This window comes from Drosophila eugracilis, unplaced genomic scaffold, assembly GCF_018153835.1.
Source record: "Drosophila eugracilis isolate 14026-0451.02 unplaced genomic scaffold, ASM1815383v1 contig_2148, whole genome shotgun sequence".
Classification (NCBI taxonomy): domain Eukaryota; kingdom Metazoa; phylum Arthropoda; class Insecta; order Diptera; family Drosophilidae; genus Drosophila; species Drosophila eugracilis.
In genome coordinates this window covers 128,507-149,427 of record NW_024573031.1, presented here as the reverse complement: position 1 = coordinate 149,427, position 20,921 = coordinate 128,507, and the positions used below count along the sequence as shown (strand labels likewise).

At 42.1% G+C, this 20,921-nt stretch overlaps 1 protein-coding gene across 4 annotated transcripts in view; it reads right to left on the bottom strand.

The window, feature by feature from the left end:
• The window catches only part of LOC108116045 (G protein-coupled receptor kinase 1), a 264,251-nt gene that overhangs the window by 134,024 nt on the left and 109,306 nt on the right, over positions 1-20,921 (bottom strand). For all 4 annotated transcript variants that reach the window (XR_005993709.1, XM_041818096.1, XM_041818095.1 and 1 more), the window contains exon 7: positions 12,511-12,562. Coding sequence is in view for 3 of the 4 variants with exons in the window: in XM_041818096.1 (XP_041674030.1) it covers positions 12,511-12,562 (52 nt within the window). In the remaining variant the exon portion in view is untranslated. The remainder of the gene's footprint in view (positions 1-12,510; positions 12,563-20,921) is intronic.

Here is a 20,921-nt window from a genome sequence, read left to right as displayed (position 1 = left end):
CAGATGACCATGGTCCAGTCCGATTAGCAACTTCGGCACCACGTTGCTGTAGGGCTTCATCGGCAGTCGCGAATCCCTTTGCACGCCCTGGACATCTCGTCGACTTAACGTTTGCATCGGCAGACTCAAGTTTCAATCTCCAGACTCACCACGTTGGTAGGCTCCCTGCTGGCTCTTCCTCCAAACCATTGGATGTTCAGCTGTCGATGTTCGCCTTGCAATCCCAGATCCCTCCGTAGTTCGTTGTCGATCATCGTGACGGAGGATCCTTCATCTAACAGTGCGTATGTGTCCACCTGGCGACCAGCTCCGTACAGCGTTACAGCGTTAATTCGTCTGCACGGGCGCCTCCGCTGGCTGAGGGGCCCTTCTCTCCAGGTTGTCTCTGAGAACAGCCGGCTGCTGGCTCCTCTCGTGGTCCCTGTAACCACCTCGTGGCGAAGACCTCCTTTCCGGGCTTCGTCTGGAAACAGCTGACATCTGGTTTCCTCCGTTGTGGCGCCGAAGCCACCTCGCTGTTCCGGCCTTCTTCGCCCTTCGTCCTCTCCATGTAGCAGACGGTGATGCAATCTGCGGCATCCGTTAATCTGGCACTCGCCATGCACATCGCAGGATCTGGTCGTATGCCCACTCCGTAAGCATGTGAAGCAGAGCCGATGCCTCTTCACCATGCTCCACCTGCCCGGTATCGAAGCTCCGATGAACTCCCTGCAGTTCGTCGTAGCATGTTGCCCTCCACAAATTGGACAACCTCTATGCCGGTCATCCCGCTGCTCGTATCCGTCCTGGTCGACGCGTATAGAACTCGACGCCTCGGCTCCTTTCCCTCGACGTCCAAAATCGTACACACGATGTTTGCGTACTCCTGTAGCCACACGCTGAAGTGCGCTACAGTGGGAAAGGGCTCGATCGATGCATCGTGCCTGGCCCAATCCACTCGTTTGCTGGTGGGAAGCTTTGCCACAAGCTCCTCCATGAGGGTGGGGTTTCCCAGATGTTGCTTCGCCTTCGCCGTGTTCTGCTCCCTAATCGGCGGCACCTCTCGCACGCTGTTCAGCTGGCTGCGTATAAGCTGCTCCGGTTGGCCAAACCTAAAGCGAAACAGCTCCATCACGGCTCTGACGTTCGCAGGGTGAATCAGCATCGACTTCACTGTCTCGCGTGCTTCATCTTTCAGCGCCTTCAACAGCCTCTGGTTGTTCTCCAGGTCCGTGCAGTTGTACGCTTGGGTCGTCTCCACAAATGCACAATTAAAGATGGGCCAATCCTCGGGCTGCCCTCCAAATATAGGCAAGTCCGGGAGCCTCCTTGGCCCATTCGCTCCTTGGGTTCCAATCGGTGTCATCGAAGCGGAGGATCCCACGAATGGCGATGAAGTTGCCACGTTGTGGATGCTCCCGCCCGGTAGCACGAATCCATGCGCTGTAGCACACAGTGGGTTGCTAGTCGTTAGTAACGGTGGTCCACTCCAAGATGGCGGCAGCGTGTAGGTCCCACTGGTCGCACCGAAACTGCTATTTGGGACCGGCCCGACCCCGTTAGTTTGGGCCTCACCGTTCGATGTGGCGGTTAATGTGGCGGCTAATGGCGGTCCGCTCCACGATGGCGGCCGCTCCGACGCTCCACTGTTGGCGCCATTTGCGCTTGGGCCAACTGCGATTGGCGCGCAATTGGCGGTGCTCGTTGTGTTCATGGCTCTAACCTGCTTCAGCTCATTCTCCAACGCCGTGATCCTATCCAAAAGGTACGCCGTGGGTGGCTGGCCCATCTCCGGCTCTGAGCTCGCAGCTGCTGTTACAGTACTCCTTGGTTGGGACGCTACTGTAGTCGCTGTAGTGGCTGGGCGAGAAATGGCCGCCGCCGTGGTTATGTTAACCCCTGGCCGGTTTTCTGCTCGCTGGCTGCTGCGTTGTTGTAGGGGTGGCTTCCCCTCCGTTCAGCCGGGAACTCCTCCTGGAGGAATGCTGCATCTCCAAATATTCAAATATATATGGTCCAAATATGGCGCTGCCCTAGCGATCCAAAATGGCGGACCTGTGCCGTCTGGCTGCTGCCGCTGATGCTCGGCGCTCCTTGCGCCTCCTGACCGCTGGTGCTTGGCGCTCCTTGCGCTTCCTAACCTGACGCTGGCTGCGTCTCCTCTGCTGGTACGGGAAATGCGCTCCGTGCGCTCCTGGCAACTCCCTAGCTGGTTGCCCTTGCAGTCTCTCTAGGACTGCGAATAAAAGATGTCGTCTTGTGAAGTGCGGAGTTGCCTTAAACGGCTCCCCCCACGCGTAGGTCCAAAGAAAGGTGAACTTCAAAGGCCTATGGCTATGGCGTACGGAACGTTTTATTCCGTAAATTCATTAAATTAGTTTACAATTCAAATATAGCTCTTCTTACCGCAGTGTGCCCTCCTACTATTCACAAGACAGTGAAAAGGCACTTTTCGGCGGCATTCACATAACCGCGATTAATAAGCCCGTACTTCAATGGGCCAAAAATCGGATAACTTAAAATTTCCTATTAATACTGACTTAACTATCGATACCAATGTTTTGACCGTCTGATGAATTAAAAACCCGAAAAACCAAAATTGAAAACTATAAGAACTACAAAGTTGTGTTTAAAAATACGTATTTAAGAGATGCCGATGTAACTTGCCACGAGTATTCATTCGGCCACGCCCACTCTAACGCCCACAAGCCACGGAAAACTTTGGCGTCTGTAATATTATCATGAATGCCTTCGTTTACCCTTGTATAACTTATTTCTGTTAATATCTATCGATTTAGTAAAGATTTTTGAAATCGGAACATTATTTCGCTTTACATGAAGAAATGTAGGTTATAAGGCCTCACATGGGCAGTGACGTCACTATCAGTTACTCAACATGCTTCCTCTGACAATAGGTTGCGCCTTGTGAATTTCCACTAGCAAAATTAATATTTTAAAATATTCTAAAACAGTAACGGGTATCTTATAGTCGCGGCACTCGACTATAGCGTTTCCTCTTGTTTTATTTGTAAACGAGGTGGTGGTCTTGTCAACCACTTAATTAATAAATTACCGTTTGAAGCCCTTATACCATGATATACATTTTGTGGGCCGGGTACAAAGCTAGAAACAGGTAGAAGGAAGCGTTTCCGAACCTATAAAGTATATATATACTTGATCAGGATTGTGTGTTCTTCTGTTCGTCTGTTCGACTGTCCGTCTATACGCCTGTCCGTATGAACGCTGAGATCTCATGAACTATATGAGATACAAAGTTGAGATTAAGCGTGAAGATTCTTGAGGTCCATACGCAGCGAAAGGTTCAGGGCCTGCCACGCCCACTCTGACGTCCACAAATCACGGAAAAATAGAACATCAATATAAAGTTGAAATTCAGTATGTCTAATCTTTAGATGCCAGCGCACCTTATGGTGGTATCCTGCAACACCCACTCTTACGCCCACCAAGCTCAAAAGACGGTTTTCGCATTTTCTAGAAAAGCTGATATCTCGGTAACTATAAGAGATAGAAAGTTCGGATTAAGCATGTAGGTTTTTATGATGCTCCCAATGCGAATTGTTGCCCATAAAACTCGAAAACCGAAAATACAAAAACCTTGGAAACTATAAGAACTACAAAGTTGTGTTTAAAAATACGTATTAAGGAGGTGCCTCTGCAACTTGCCACGAGGTTTCATCCGCCACGCCCACTCTAACGCCCAAAAACCGCGAAAAGCTGTGGCGTCTATAACATTATTATGAATGCCTTCGTTTGACCTTGTATAACTTATTTCTGTAAATATCTATCGATTTACCAAAGATTTTTTAAATCGGAACATTATTTCGCTATTTATGAAGAAGTTTAGGTTATAAGGCCTCACATGGTTTGCGACGTCACTATCAGTTTATCAGTCAATTTTAACTAGCAAAATGAATGTCATAGTTTTATTTTGGGGCTAGGGTATTAGTTGTTTCGCGTTTTGTAGCGGATGGGCTTGTTTAAACTCGAAATTATTTTGTTGGTTATAGTTCGGACGGCTTGAATATTGTCGATTGTTATTTCTGTTGGAATTATAATAATTACAATTCCCCTGTCTTTCATTATGTATGTGCCATTTTTTATAGGGTTTGATTCCGTAGTTATTGAAGGGTCGTGAAAGGTCGCAACGCCAGCCTGAATTGCAGGATACACGCCGGAAGCGGGAACGGAAGCAGTTCTGGGTAAATGCTCGCAGGGATGTGGCAGGACATGCTGTCGGCGATTACACGTTGGGCAGCGGGAGGATGGGCATCCGCGGGCTAAGTGCCCAGACGTAAGGCAAACGGAGCAGGGGTGACGGAGGACTTCATCGAATGGTTTCTCAACTAGCAAGGCGAGGAACCTTGGGAAAGAAGGCACAGCATATGCAAGGATACCGCACATGCCACACAGAGTCGGTGGAGCATAAAGGAGCATGGACGAACGATTATTAAATGGCCTACGTCGGCTGAGCTAAGGCCAAATCCACAGTCTCAAGGGTACGGCACCTTTGTTCCGAAAACCGAGACATAGATCCCCAAATTGGCAGGCTGTCAGCAATGTTTCCTGTGAAAGAGTCTTCCCACTTCGCCTTTGTGGCAGGGTCCAGCTTATGAAAGATCATCTTGATCAGGAGGCATCCTTTAATTTCGTCCGCCGTTCCGGAACCCATGAGGGCCCGCATATAACCATTGAATCGGTCGGATAACTCCCGAAGAGTTGTAACGGATCCCGGCTCGACTACCCTTAGCTGCAGAATCTCGTTGATGGAATATTAACCGTCGATTACCAATACGGTTGCGCAAAAGAATAAGTGCGAAATCGTAATTCGCGTCAGTAATCTCCAACGCTCTCATAGTTTACAATGCTGACTCCCGCAGACATGAAATGAAGCACTTGGTCTTCTCCATCTTGCTCAAGTGATGATGGCTGTCAATCGTCGTCTTAAACGGGACGCAGAAATCCAGCCAATAGGCATAGCCACTGCTGAATGTACAAGAGGCGATGAGGGGGAAAAAACGCACGCGCTACAAATACCAGCAATGCGCATGCGAAACTGGGGAAACAAAACAAAATAGAAAGTGCTGATAAACCCGCTGCTGCTCATCCGTCTTTAAAGTCTTTTGGACTATTCATCCTTGTCTTTGGCTGTCTGACCCAACATGGATTTTGTGTCGGTTTTTGACCTCGAACACTACAAAATGTAGCCGTAAGGGCTGGCTTGCTTCCTTCAGGATTCTATGATCCCTGTAGCAGTTCATTTTTCCATGTTTTGCATGGCCACACCATGCACTGTGCTTTTCGATGAACGCTTTCCATCGTTTAATTTTCGCGTTAGCATTCTGTTCAGATACTGCAAAAGTGAGATGGTCGATGGTGTGTAAAAATCCGGATACAGGTAGTTTTGTAATTTCCTTATGGCCCAAACAGTCTTTTAATTTGCGTACATGCCAGCTTGCAGAAGTACAGGCCAGCTTGCAAAAGAATCGGTGATCAAGTCGAAATAAAGTTTAAGGTTCGGATACGATAGTATAACCTTCTCTGATGATAAAAGGTCTTGCAGACGCACAAACGCTCTGCCTTTCGATCAATCAAATTAAATAGCCACTTTTTTGACATGTATTCGCTAACAGTGCCATTCTCTACTAATAATAATTAGTTTTTGTCATTTATCAATATGCTTTTATTCTAGGACCCACACAGGTCCAAAATAGAAAATAAAATACAATTTTTGCTCAAAGAAAAATTTTTTATGCCAGTGTATTTCTACCACTTTTTGTATTGAAGCCTTATTGATATTGAAACAGCCCACTTAAATTTTTCTTTGGGGCCGTGAATTTTTTTTTTACAGTTGCGTACCAATTATAAAGGACAGCGGGGGTCCCAAGCTGCTTTCTAGGTCGCCGTGGTGCTGGAGTCAATTTCCGGGGAAAGGCGTCTTTTTGATCAGGGCGTAACGGTCCGGGGGCGCCTATGTTACGATCAGTGATGTATATAAAAAGGCCGGTGGGGTCCCTCGCTCCAGTCTATCCGCCAGGTGAGATTGATATTACGTCACCGAAGATGACCAACGGGGCCCAGACCATAAGATTGATTTATCTGCATATGTCGGTATCCGAAGACAATGCTTAAACACTTCTGAGGAGCCCAAATTGTGGAAATGCAAGTACCCGAAGTTTTAGCTCTACTCTAGGGTAAACTAAGAACCACCAAGGAAACATACGACCGCATTGATGCGCATCTGATACTAATTCCTAAAAGAACTGCTGAACACTTAAAGATTTAATGTGAAACCAAAATCTATTGATTCAAATGGTGGTTTCACAACAATCCAAATAAATAATGACTTCCCTACTGTTATCTTCGTGGAACGCTAACGGAGTTTCACAGCATAAAATCGAGTTAGCTCCATTCTTACTTGACAATCATATTGACGTAATGCTGCTTTCAGAAAGACACATTATAAACAAATACAATTCTACAAATTGAACAGATCGTCCTCGAAAAGAGACGTTTACGTCGAGAGTGACAAATTCACCGTTCGCCGTCTGCACTATCACCTAGCTTTTTAATGCCATCGCAAAACTTGGCCATTTTCCAGTGAGATAGAAAAAGTCAATTATAATAATTGTTCGATCGACTGCCGAACTTGTTTTATGTTCTCCGGGCGCAGTACAAAAAGAAGTCGGCTTAAAAAAATTGGTTCTAAATTTATTCACAGAAAAGCGGCGAGTAGTGTGTGTCGCCAATTAAGAGTATTTCAGTAAGAGTAGTTGCTTAAGCCACGTTATGTAACACTAGATAGTAGTTGCAAGGCGTTAGTCCTAGCTTACGGGTTGCCATACAGTCACATTGTTTCAACTAAATTTACGTTATATTCAAATGCTCCTCCGACATACTCCCCTCGTTGAAAATACGCAGCTCTTTCAATTACAACCAAAAGGAAGAGGCGCTAATTTGTGAATTGCCCTACGCAGAAGACGTTTAGAGGTATGCAGATCCACGACTCGTACTCGGTGGTCTCGTCCGTAAATAACTCCAGTGACTCTTGCTAGGTTTCATCATCGAGGAAGAAGAGTGTCCTCGTGCACTATGACAAGTTCACCGACCTGGATGATGGTCCACTTGCCGCGAACTTAAAGAAAATGTATGTAGTCCCTGAATGTCGCGCGTTGCGATCTGGTAAGATAGCGCAACTTGGATTCGTCTGGTACTGACATAATGGTGACCCGATTAGGAAATGGGCCGGCAACAATACAGCTCTATCATTTGGATCGTCCGATTCTGGATCGCCCGAAAGAATGCGAATGACGTGAGACAGAAATGGCTTCTACTTCTGTGAGGACGGTCAAGAGCTTTTCGTATGTAAGATTTGCTTCTCCGATGTTTTTTAGTAGGAGCGTTTTAGCTGATTTAACAGCCGTCTCCGAGGGATGACGCAAAATGAGAATCCAATGCGAGCGCTATATAACTCTGGATCCAGGCTCCAGCACTTTGTAACTTCTTCAATTTATTGGCAGCTCCAATGAAGTTTTTTGCGATGTCGCAGTAGATGCGTTGGGGCAATCTACTCCGGGAAATAAACCCTCGAATGCAAGATAAGAAAGCATTAGTTGTAAACTCGGAAACTAGCTCGATGTTCGATGTGTGCTTTCGTTGCAAAGCAAACAATATGTATATATGTATATATGTATATATATTGACTTGCATCGTATTTTGTACGAGGTCAGGAAGGGCCCGCATAAATCAACTCCTGATACCAGGAACGGGCGTTTGCCGACAAGTCGATCTGGAGGGCGAGGCTTGTAGTGGAAGCAGTGAGTGCATTCCCGTACAACTTGACGCACTAACGCTCTGCCGTTGACGATTGTGCGTACGACTGAAGCTCAGATATCCAGTGAGATTCAAAAGTTGTCAGTTACGACGAGTGTTACCCAAGCCACTGTAGAACAGTCTTCGCATCGGTCCAAAAGTATACCTTTGAGATGTAAGGCTTGAGCTTGTTTTTAAGCTTTTGATATGTTCCACGGCTGCACAGAGCTCAAGCTTTGAGATCGACAAGGATTGAATTGGAGCGACTCTTGCCTTTGAAACTAATAAGCTGACTTTTATGACCCCATTGATTATACTGCGAACGTAAAGGCAACAGCCGTATCCACGTTTGAAGGCGTCCGCAAATCCGTGAAGCTCGCATTGATGTTGTGGTGAGGTTGAAACATATCGTGAAAGTTTCACTGTAAGTCATTCTTTGAGTTGTCCCAGACGATACCTAGATCGTCGGGAATTGCATCATCCCAAGAAAGTTTTCGGATAACTAAACTTTGAATGAACGTTTTGCAATTCATGAGAACGGGAGGGATAAGTACAAGCGATTCGACTAATCGTGATACTTCTGATAGGTCTAGTAGAAGTCGAAGAAAACTTGAATTTGAACTGAAAAATGAATACGTCGTCTGTTGGCTGCCATTCGAAACCAAACATTTTCGTTGAATTCAATTTCTCCAGCTGCATGGAAATTTTCCTGTCTGATGAATTACCTAGTGTGGGTTAATTACTGTTGAATTTTTCGGCATTTTTGAGACATCTTTCTGCTCTGTGGCCGTAACACACAATGGTGGGGAAAAAATAAATGGGGCTCTCTCTTGTCAACGTCGTTCACGGCTGACATGTTACCTGTTGTTATGATTCCATTAGGAACGGATTATTATTTAGCCTACGTTCAAGTAGGAAAAACTTTTGGCGGCGCTGTTATTATAATTTGCCTAATGTAACTGTAATGCGATTGTCTGATTCAATAGCAACTGTGTTCTCGAAATGTTGTTCACAAAGCTGTTCTCGTGATTTTAGAGTTGTGTGTACGTTGTAATTCATTTGTCTTGAGGTGTCAGAAATACGACTAATAGCTTGGCTGACGCGGCATTTCGGTAACTCCAGACGCTTCGCAGTCTCCTCCGTGATCAGGTTAAATTCCGAACCTGAATCTAATAACGCTCTGAATATCTGAAACAGTCCGTTTCCATCCTTAATGTGGACTACCGCTGTTGGTATGAGACTTCTCTTTGTGGTAAGTGGTAGTGCTTCTCTGTGGTACTCTTGACTGCACAGTTGCTGCTTGGCCTTGACGTGAAACGTTGAACGACCACAATGGATGCTACATGGCCTTGATTTGATCTTTCCTTCCGTTGAGCTAAGTTTAATTTAGCAAAGGCCTTGCAATAAGATATAGGTTAACACCAGCCAAGCGCCCGCTTCCCTTCAACCCTCTTGGCCCTTTCGGCTTTCGGGGCTACAATAATGCATCCGCCGAGACATGAGCCCGGCAGCAACGCAGCAGCAGATATACAACGACAGCTACGCCGCGACAGCGATGGAGAGACCAAACGGGAGAGCGACAGCGTAGCGACAGAACGACGGCGGCATTCTGCAGGAGGCAATTCTATTGCCGACGGGCAGTTTCAAAGGCGCCCTGCTAGGGGTATGCGGCGAGGCACTGAGGATCGTGCCCCTGACTCGGGAAGACGGCTTTGGATCTCAGCGAATAAAACCTTTATAACGTATTGAAGCGATCACTGTTTTATTTGTAACGTAACTCGTAGGTCAAGGCGGGAAGAAACGAGTCAACTAAGAACCAGGTACCAAAGGAACAACGATGGCAACTACTTTAACTAAGTACATAGGTGATATTTGGGAGAATAGTCCCTCTGGCCATGTCCGGCCATAACTTATATAATGAGTGACTGACTCACAGTAAACGCAGATAGCCGGTGTAGTGACAGATGTCTTCGATAGTAAACTTGGTGATGCTTTTGGCTTCCGACATCAATCACCTTGGCGGTTCTTGATTAAGATCCGTTGGCGACCTTCTAGGATTCCTACTGGAATCGATGTGTAAAGTTGAAAGATTGTTTCTCATCGTACTTGAGTCGAGTATTTTCACCCACCGTTGAAAGAACTAGGTTTATCAAGAAGTACAAGAATAAGAAGTCGGCTTTAGAAAATTGGTTAAAAATTTATTCGTAGAAGAGTACTTCAGTAAGAGTAGTACCTTAAGCCACGTTATGCAATCACACATCAATTTGAGTTTGAGCAGGTCAACCGGATAACAAGAAATACGTCCTGTTGCATAACTCGGTACTAAAACCTACATGGATAAACGGCTACCAGTTATTGGGGAATGCCAGCAATAGCAATCGTGTCCGTCTGTCCGTCCGTCTGTCGGTATGAAAGCTGAGATCTCAGAAAATATAAGAGATAGAAAGATGAGATTAAGCATGAAGATTCTTGAGGTCCCTACGCAGCGCAAGTTTTAGCTCCTGCAACGCCCACTCTAACGCCCACAAATCACGGGAAACTAAAATCTCTAGAACTAGACGGTTGTCGCATTTTCGAGAAAAGCTGATATATCGGTAACTATAAGTGATAGAAAGTTCGGATTAATGCAAAAATGGGGGAATTATAAGAGCTAGAAAGTTATACTATAAAGTTTGCTAGTGGAAATTCACAAAGTGCCACCTATTGTCAGAGAAAGCATGTTGAGTAACTGATAGTGACGTCTCTACCCATGTGAGGCCTTATAACCTACATTTCTTCATAAACACAGAAATAATAATCCGATTTGAAAAATCGTTGGTAAATCGATAGATATTGACCAAAATATTTTATACAAGGCCTAATCCGAATTTGCTATCACTTATAGTTATCGAGATATAAGCTTTTCTACAATATGCGAAAACCATTTTTCGAGCTTGGTAGGGGTAAGAGTGGGTGTGGCAGGATACCACCATAAGGTGCGCTGGCATCTAAAGATTAGACATACTGAATTTCAACTTTCTATTGATGTTCTATTTTTCCGTGATTTGTGGACGTCAGAGTGGGCGTGGCAGGCCCTGAAACTTTCGCTGCGTATGGACCTCAAGAATCTTCACGCTTAATCTCAACTTTGTATCTCATATAGTTCCTGAGATCTCAGCGTTCATACGGACAGGCGTATAGACGGATAGTCGAACAGACGGACAGAAGAACACACAATCCTGATCAAGTATATATATACTTTATAGGTTCGGAAACGAACCTATGTCGAGAGTTGCGCTATGTCGAGAGTTGCGACTCTGCGATACTCGTTCCTGTATTAGCCAATTTATAAATAATACTGTTGCTACCAAATACTGATTCTCAATAAAATTTTTCTGTCTCTACTTTTTGCAAAAACTATAAAATAAATATTCCAATTTGAAACTATAGGTGGAAAGAAAGAGGAAGAGGAAACGCTATAATCGAGTGCAGCGACTATATGATACCCGTTACTATTTTACACAATTTTAAAATATTCATTTTGCTAGTGGAAATTCCCTAAGCGCCACCTATTGACGGAGAAAGCATGTTGAGTAACTGATAGTGATTTCACTGACCATGCGAGGCCCTTTAACCCACATTTCTTAATAAATAGCGAAATAATGATCCGATTTGAAAAATCTCCTTTTCTTTTCGCATTTGGGGCATTATAAAAACCTACATGCTTAATTATCACGTATAGTTACAGAGATTTCAACTTTTCTAGAATATGAGAAAACCGTCTTTTGAACTTGGTGAGCGTAAGAGTGGGTGTGGCCAGATAATAGTACATCCATAAGATGCGCTGGCATCCCGAGATTATACGTACTGAATTTCAACTTTCTAGCTATAATAGTTCCCGAGATTTCAGCGATTTTAGTTTTTCGCGATAGGAGCTAGAAGGTTGGAATTCAGAAAGTATAATCTTTAGATGGCATCGCATCTTATAGTGGTACTAATATCCGGCCACACCCACCCATACGCCCACAAGGCTCAAAAGACGGTTTTCGGATTTTCTAGAAAAGCTGATATCTCGGTAACTATAAGAGATAGAACGTTCGGATTAAGCATGTAGGTTCCTATGATGCTCCCAATGCGAATTGTTTTTTCCGATCAAGCCACGCCCACTCTAACGCCCACAACACCCGAAAAACCAAAAATGCAAAAATCTCAAAAATTATAAGAGCTACAAAATTTTGCTTAGGAACACGTATTTAAGAGATGCCTCTGCAACTTCCCACGAAGTTGCATCTGGCCACGCCCACTCTAACGCCCACAAACTGCGGAAAACTGTGTTGTCTATAATATTATTATGAATGCCTTCGTTTGACGTTATATAACTTATTTCTGTTAATATCTATCGATTTACAAAAGATTTTTCAAATCGGAACATTATTTCGCTATTTATAAAGAATTTAAGGTTATAAGGCCTGACATTGGTAGTGACGTCACTATAAGCATATTCAACATACTTCGTCTGACAATAGGTGGCGCCTTGTGAATTTCCACTAGCAAAATAATATTTTAAAATTTTGTAAAACAGTAACGGGTATTTTATAGTAGCGGCACTCGACTATAGCGTTTCCTCTTGTTCTTCCTGTAAACCACTTTTCCGATATAAAGATATTCCAAATTATCAAATATATATACTTATAAAAATTAAATTACTTTACTTTTACTTACTTGTATGTTTAGTTCCAAATTTTTCCACTGGCAAAACCTAGTAAATTTATGGCTAAAAAAAATGAAAAATATATTATTAAAGCATTTTAATAAAGGAAATTAAGTTCATTCAACTACATTTTGAAACACTTCTCATGCCCTACCTAATTTGAAATATTGCGCCACTTAATGGGGTTCCTAATATGATTCTCTCGGACACTTGGCGTATTCTTAAGCACAACTTTCTACCTCTTTTAGTTCCCAAGATTTTCCTATTTTGCTTTTCCGGGTATTGTGGGCATTAGAGTGGGCGTGGCTAGATGCTGAAATAAACAGCGTATGGGAAACGCTATAATCGAGTGCAGCGACTATATGATACCCGTTACTATTTTACACAATTTTAAAATATTCATTTTGCTAGTGGAAATTCCCTAAGCGCCACCTATTGTCGGAGAAAGCATGTTGAGTAACTGATAGTGATTTCACTGACCATGCGAGGCCCTTTAACCCACATTTCTTAATAAATAGCGAAATAATGATCCGATTTGAAAAATCTCCTTTTCTTTTCGCATTTGGGGCATTATAAAAACCTACATGCTTAATTATCACGTATAGTTACAGAGATTTCAACTTTTCTAGAATATGAGAAAACCGTCTTTTGAACTTGGTGAGCGTAAGAGTGGGTGTGGCCAGATAATAGTACATCCATAAGATGCGCTGGCATCCCGAGATTATACGTACTGAATTTCAACTTTCTAGCTATAATAGTTCCCGAGATTTCAGCGATTTTAGTTTTTCGCGATAGGAGCTAGAAGGTTGGAATTCAGAAAGTATAATCTTTAGATGGCATCGCATCTTATAGTGGTACTAATATCCGGCCACACCCACCCATACGCCCACAAGGCTCAAAAGACGGTTTTCGGATTTTCTAGAAAAGCTGATATCTCGGTAACTATAAGAGATAGAACGTTCGGATTAAGCATGTAGGTTCCTATGATGCTCCCAATGCGAATTGTTTTTTCCGATCAAGCCACGCCCCAAAACATTCTCTGGAGTGACGAAACCAAAATAAATTTATTTGGAAATGATGCTAAAAGGAATGTTCACCGTCCGAAAGGCAAAGAATTTGATCCCAAGTACACCTGTAAGACTGTAAAACATGGAGGTGGTAGCCTAATGGTATGGGGCTGCTTTTCAAGGAATGGTGTTGGTCCGATTCATCGCATTGATGGAATAATAGACACATTCGTATACAGAGACTTATTGGCAGTGATGCTGCCATATGCTGAGGATAATATGCCAATTTTATGGAAGTTCCAGCAGGATAACGACCCAAAACACGCCTCTCTACTAGTCAGGGAGTGGTTTCGTGAGCAAAATGTGAATGTTCTTGAATGGCCGAGTCAATCCCCTGACCTTAATCCCATCGAAAATATCTGGGGTGAACTCAAAAGAGAGGTAGGAAAGTCTTCTTGTCAAAATACAAAACCAGCTTTGGGATATTGTCCAAAGAGCATGGTACTCCATCCCAATTGGAACTTGTCGCAAGCTGATATCATCCATGCCAAGACGAATGGAGAAAGTTCTCAAAAATAATGGCGAGTATACCGGCTACTAACTGCTACATACTCAACTTAATGTACAAATTATTTACTATTATTATTATTTACATTTACTTTAAACGTATAAATCCTTACACATATTATTGTGTCCAGCCAAAAATGTCCAACTTAGGAAAAAATCTACTTATGTTGTTAATGAAAAGGTTTATAGTATTGTTTCTTTTTTCTTTTAAAGACAATTAATATAAGTTTAAAAAAAACGTAGCTTTGAGCTAATTGGAGAAAGCATGTCTTAGAAATAAGAAGTTAAAAATGAAAAAAAAACACACCTATTATTTTGTCCATGAGTGTATACAGAAAGGGTATTCACAAAGCGCCATATATTGTCAAAGAAAGCATGTTGAGTTACTGATTGAGACGTCACTGCCCATGTGAGGCCGTATAACCTACATTTCTTTATAAATACCGAAATAATGTTCCGATTTGAAAAATCTTTGGTAAATAGATAGATATAAATTAGCAAAGTTGCAAAGCAAGCAAAAGTTTAATATTATAGAGTACTTACAAAATGCGCAAGTAAAAAGAGAGTGTATTACAAAAAAACAAAGCACAGATTTTAACAAATCTATTATAAAGTTTTTATATACATATTTATCTCAGTCAGTAGTAGCCAACGAAATTATTAAAATAGTAGATCTTGCCAACAAACCAATTCTATGTTTTTGAAGATTTTAATGCTAATAACTAATAATGAACTAATACCAAATAGAAGAAATCATAAACAAATTAATTTTAACTATACTCAATGACGGCTCCGCTATTCCACCCACAACTCCTTCACCACTATTAACCTTACATTAGCCTTCGCATCACTGTTCCATTTCTGTAAGTGGTCTGTGAAAGACTATCTATACGGAAGTGGTCACTTTCCGTTAATGACGCAAATTCAGTTCGGGCAAACCCAATAAAAACTCAACATTCCAAATATAAAATATTTAAAGCTATCACTATCAGCTACACTTCACTTCTCTTTTAACGCGAACAGTTGTGTTTTTGGCTTTTGCGTCTTCTCGAGCGATTTAATCTTTGAATTTATTCCCGAATCCCCTCGTTTTTGCTACTTTTTTGCAAACGTTTATCTACTTGAAAAAAACCGTCTTTCGATTCCGCGTAGTGCAGTGCATTTATTGTTATCTGTTTGCATAAAGCATTTATTGCAAACAAATATCAACAACTGTGGACTGTATTCTAACATATTTTTTTTACTTTACTTTGTGCTATTAGTAACGGAACTTTCGCCGCTTACCTCTCCAACACAACATCTGTAGATCTCTTTTCAATATCTTCCACCGGCTTGTAGCTCTCGAAAACACACTCTCTCTCCCTCTCTTATACAACTTGTACTCTCTTATAACGCCTCTCTCTCGCTAACACTCTCTCGCTTACTCTCTTGCCCCTAACTGTTTCTCTCAAACTCCCTTTCTTCTTCCCTATAATATTTTTCTGGCACAGTGGTTTACATTTTACTAATTATTTGCCAAAATGTCTGATATTATCTGTTGCATTAAAAAATGCAATAAAATTGTGTCGGTTGACCAAGTAAGCGTGCACTGTTGGCTGTGTGATAACATTGCGCACTCCAAGTATGCAGGGTTTAAGTCAACCACAATTCCGGATGCTTTGGATCGTTCCGACTTTGGCTTACACTACTGTTGTGACAGATGTCGTGAGGCCCAGATGGAAATTAGATCTTTTATGAGGCAGACTAAAAATGGGTTCGGTCAGGTATTGGTTGCTTTTCGAAAAGCTAACGACCTGTTTTCTGCGCTGGACACTCAGTTTAACAATTTACAACTGTTGAATGAGTCTCCTAAGCGCAAAAAAACGTCCCGTTTGCCGCCGGCGGTTACCGACAATAATGCAAATAACTCCCTTCTCCCGCCGTCTGATGTTCAACAGTCTCCTTCATTGTCACCGCTGCCGTCTACCACTCCAATCGTGACGACACCGGTAAAAGCCCATATTTCGAACTCCAGAAATTTTTAATTCTGAAGTTTCCCCCAGTAGGTACACAATATATAGGCTTGACCGATTCCTCGGAAATGGTGGTGGAGTCCTAATTTCAGTGGACTCTAATCTCGTTTCCGAGGTGATAAATCGGCAAACTGGAGACTTAGAATTTGTCACAGTAAAAATCTCATTGTCTAGGTTAAATTTATATATCACTTGCTCTTATATTCCGCCGAAGTCCGATTCCTTGACATATGAGCGGCACCTAGCAGCCATTCAGTCTGTCCTCTCAATGTTATCGAACATGGATCAGCTGGTGGTGTTGGGTGATTTCAACCTACCCCAGGTGGCTTGGTCCATGAACGATAACACCTTAATGTCGCATCACGACTTTACTGCTGGCATGTTAGACATGTCACTGGCTCAAATTAATCATATATGGAATTCTTTAGGTCTTTTTCTCGATCTGTGCTTCCTCTCTGATACAGACGCCATAAGTAGAGCTCCACCTCTCACACACCCTGAAGATCCTTATCAACATTAGGTCTTACGATCGATACGGGGCTATGCACTAGGCCTAAGAACAATTAAGCTGATAAGAAAATTCGATGTTTTCGTAAAGCCGACTTTAAAAAAATTAATAACTTTATTTCAGAATTTGACTGGTCCGATTTGTACACATGCACCGATATGTCGACTGCTCTAGATATATTTTATAGTAAATTAAACCTTATTTTTGGTCGCTTTGTTCCGGTGCGGTATCCGGCTATGGCGGATAAACCCCCTTGGTATACAAGGCACCTTTCTAATCTAAAAAATATCAAATTAAGATTATTTAAAAACTACTTAAGAACTAATAGCAATGACTGTTATGGTTTCCAAAATAAACTCCAGACGGATGTCATTTACACTGACTTCAATAAATCATTTGACTCCGTGAATCACGGCCTTCTTTTAGAAAAACTCGATCTAATCGGTTTTCGTACTGATCTCCTGGGTTGGATTAGCAGTTACCTCACAGGTAGAACGCAACGAGTTCTTTTTAAAAATTCAGTGTCTGCTTTAGTCTATTCTTCCTCCGGGGTCCCTCAGCGGAGCCACCTTGGTCCGTTACTTTTTACTTTATTCATTAACGACCTTCCCATGGTTGTTAATGACTCCCTAGTACTTATGTGTGCAGATGATGTCAAACTCTGTCTGCAATATACCGATGCCTCCTACCAGGTGAATCTGCAATCTGACCTTAATAATTTTCAAAACTGGTGCTCTGCAAACTTATTAAATCTTAATGGATCTAAATGCAAAGCAATGACCTTCTGTCGCCTAAGACCTAAAGATGCCATTTATACTTTGCATGGTGTAGCTCTGGAAAGAATTAGTGCAGTTGAAGATCTTGGCATCCTACTCTATGCAAAACTTAAGTTTTCCGACCATATTTCCTCTATGGTTAATAAAGCTAGAGGAGTTCTTGGTTTCTTTAAAAGGTGGTCGAAGGAATTTAACGACCCCTATGTTACCAAAACACTTTTTATTTCTTTAGTTCGTCCGATTCAATTAGCACAAAACTAACTTTCCTCGTATCTTTACTAATCCACTCGGATCTATTCCCGTGTTCCGAGCCGTACGTCAGACGGCAGCGCCCCTCGGGAGGTGGGTTGCACGTCAAGGAACGGAAGTCGCGCTAAAATAAAAAAAATTTAAAAAAAAAATCTGCGATTTCGATCACAGAATATGAAAAGTTAACTTCAATTTCCCAGCAATAAACAACTAAAATCTGTTTGCCGCAAAAATATTACTTTGAATTTCTACAGAAAATCGAATGCTACTTTCCTATACGAGGTGTGTTCAAAAAGTAAGGTGACTTTTCAAATTTCGCGGGCAACATATTTTCGATTATCGTTTTTTTTGTTTTGTTATATTGGTACACTCTTCCCTAACATCTGTACCAAGTTTCAATGGAACATCCTCTTTTGTTTGGTTGTGAGAGGCGTAAAGTTACAAGTTATTTTGCGAGCTCGGCGATTTTTTGCTATCGAAAAATATGGATCAAAGGATTTGCATCAAATTTTGTGTAAAAAATAAAATTAAGTGCTCTGAAACACTTGAAATGTTGACAGTGGCATACGGTGAAACTGTTCTGAGTAAAAAAATGTGTACAAGTGGTACAAACTCTTCCAAGATGGCCGGGAAGATGCCAATGACCAGCCTCGCTCTGGACGCCCAAGCACGTCAACAACTGATGAAAACGTTCAAGCAGTGACGAAAATTGTTTTGGAAAATCGTCGAATCACTATCAGAGAAGTTGCTGAAGATGTCGGTATATCGCTTGGCTCGTGCCATGAAATTTTTTCAAACGTTTTGGGTATGAGTCGTGTGTCAGCGAAGTTTGTTCCGAAATTGCTGAATTTTGACCAAAAGAACCGTCGCATGAGCATCGCTCAAGAGCTGTTGAATGACGTCAACGACGACCCAGATTTACTCAAAAGGGTCATAACTGGTGACGAATCATGGGTATATGGTTATGATATCGAAACCAAGCCCAATCGTCCCAATGGAAGAGCCCAGACGAGCCAAGACCGAAAAAAGCAAAAAATCGCCGAGCTCGCAAAATAACTTGTAACTTTACGCCTCTCACAACCAAACAAAAGAGGATGTTCCATTGAAACTTGGTACAGATGTTAGGGAAGAGTGTACCAATATAACAAAACAAAAAAAACGATAATCGAAAATATGTTGCCCGCGAAATTTGAAAAGTCACCTTACTTTTTGAACACACCTCGTACTATTCCAAAAACGGGAATCCTTTAAAAGAATCACATCCAACATTCTCTATCATCCACCACTCTGCAGACATTTACGATGCCTTTGGGTTTTTTTGGTCGGACAAGACCCGTAAAGAAGAAATCCTCTCCCAGTAATACGCAATCGTTAATTTGTCTGCAGAATATGCCCTTCAGTATGCAAAACGGAAAACACCCGGTATACACCGCCTATTAGAAATGAAACTTTTGGAACTTTTAAATTACGCTCCTCCGCCATAGTGTAATATGCACATATGTAAAAACATGTAGCGAGGTAACACTGTAACCTGCTTGCATACAGCAGCAACATATTGTTGCAATATAAACAAATAAATAAACCAATTCAAGTGAGCGAAATATGATCGCCCATTATGAGTTTGGCTAAGTCAGCATTCCCACGCTGACCGAATGCACTCAAGACATGTATGCATAAGACTCTCCCAATACATTTACGTAAGACAAGCATGCATGTCCATTGTCACCTAAGCATAAGCATATACATATAAGAAATATATAATGCAGCACCGCCGCTACCGGCAGCGCAGTGCGCGCTGAGCTTATGTACTTAGGGTAAGAGAACATTTTGACTTAAAATAAAAGAACATTGATAAAACTGAACTAAGACTGCACTGACGTGCATGCGTTTTTAATAACAAGTGAAATACACCAACTACAAGATACAACGATTGGATATCTGTGACCTGATATTACATGGCGACCGTGACATTGAATAGTGCAATCTTCGGATTGATAGTGGAAAAATCAGCCTGTGCAATGACCAGCACCGGCGCCGCCTGAGTCCAAAAGGCCCGGACAACAACAAAAAAAAAAAAAAAAAATAAAAATCATCAGCCTGTGAGATGACCAGCAACAGCAACAGCAGCAGAAACAACAACAATAGCAGCAGCGGCAATGGCATCAATTGGAATGACTTCGAACGGCAAAAATTCTGAGTGAGTACAGGGGTATGAGCTCCGCAATCACCAAAAATAATAAAAGACGCAGTGGCATTAAAGAGCGAATCAGACAAAGAAAGTCTGAGATTGTAAGACTCTTATATAAGTCCGAAGTGCCACCACTGTTAAAGGTGAAGAGCAACCCCTGTCCCTCAGTAAATACAAACATCCAAATTAACAAGAATACACATCGCCCACAGCCCAAAGAGATACCAAAAAGGAAACTCGAATGTCCACCGGACTGCGAAGGACCGCTCTACAGCCCACATTGCTTGAGCACATGCCAGGCAAAGGAATAGATGTCGCAACATAAATCAATAATAAATAATCAATCACGAGAGGCAGACCGCCCCTTGTGACAACGACTGGAACAAGAAGAAAGTACGAGAGGCAGACCGCCTCTTGTACCAACGATTGGAACAAGAAGAAAGTACGAGAGGCAGACCGCACCTTGTACCAACGAAAGGGATCAAGAAGAAGTACGAGAGGCAGACCGCCCCTTGTACCAACGATTGGAAACACCAAGGGTGAACTGACCGACAGCACTAAAGAGTGCGCAACATTAATTTTTAAATTATTATATATATATATATATATTTGTAATGCCTGACGACAATTGAGTCGACCGGTAAGCCGTTTGGCCCGAAAAGCCATTCGAAACAGTAGGCAGGAAAACATGTATAAAAAAACTAAATGTCTATAGAGACAAATAAGATAAGTAAAGACATAAAATTAGAATTTCCAGAAAATTTTGCCAACATGGGCATCGTAGACGTTAAAACTGTAGACTCTACAGCCAATGTTATCAACAAAGTAGAAATTGATAACGCTGATCTTAAATTTATAACTGTATTAATTGTAGTAATATTCATAATAAATGTGGCAAATCTATTGTATAAAGTATATAGATACCACAATATATGTAACAAGAAAAGATACCAGAGCCAAGCAAATGACTTGGATAAAATTTAAAAAAAATTTAATTAAAAAAAAAAAAAGGATTTTACATAATTAAGCTAAATAAATGACAATTTTATGAAAAATATAATTCCATTTCCTAATTTGTTGTAATGTAATGTATCTGTGCGGTACCATTAAAATGT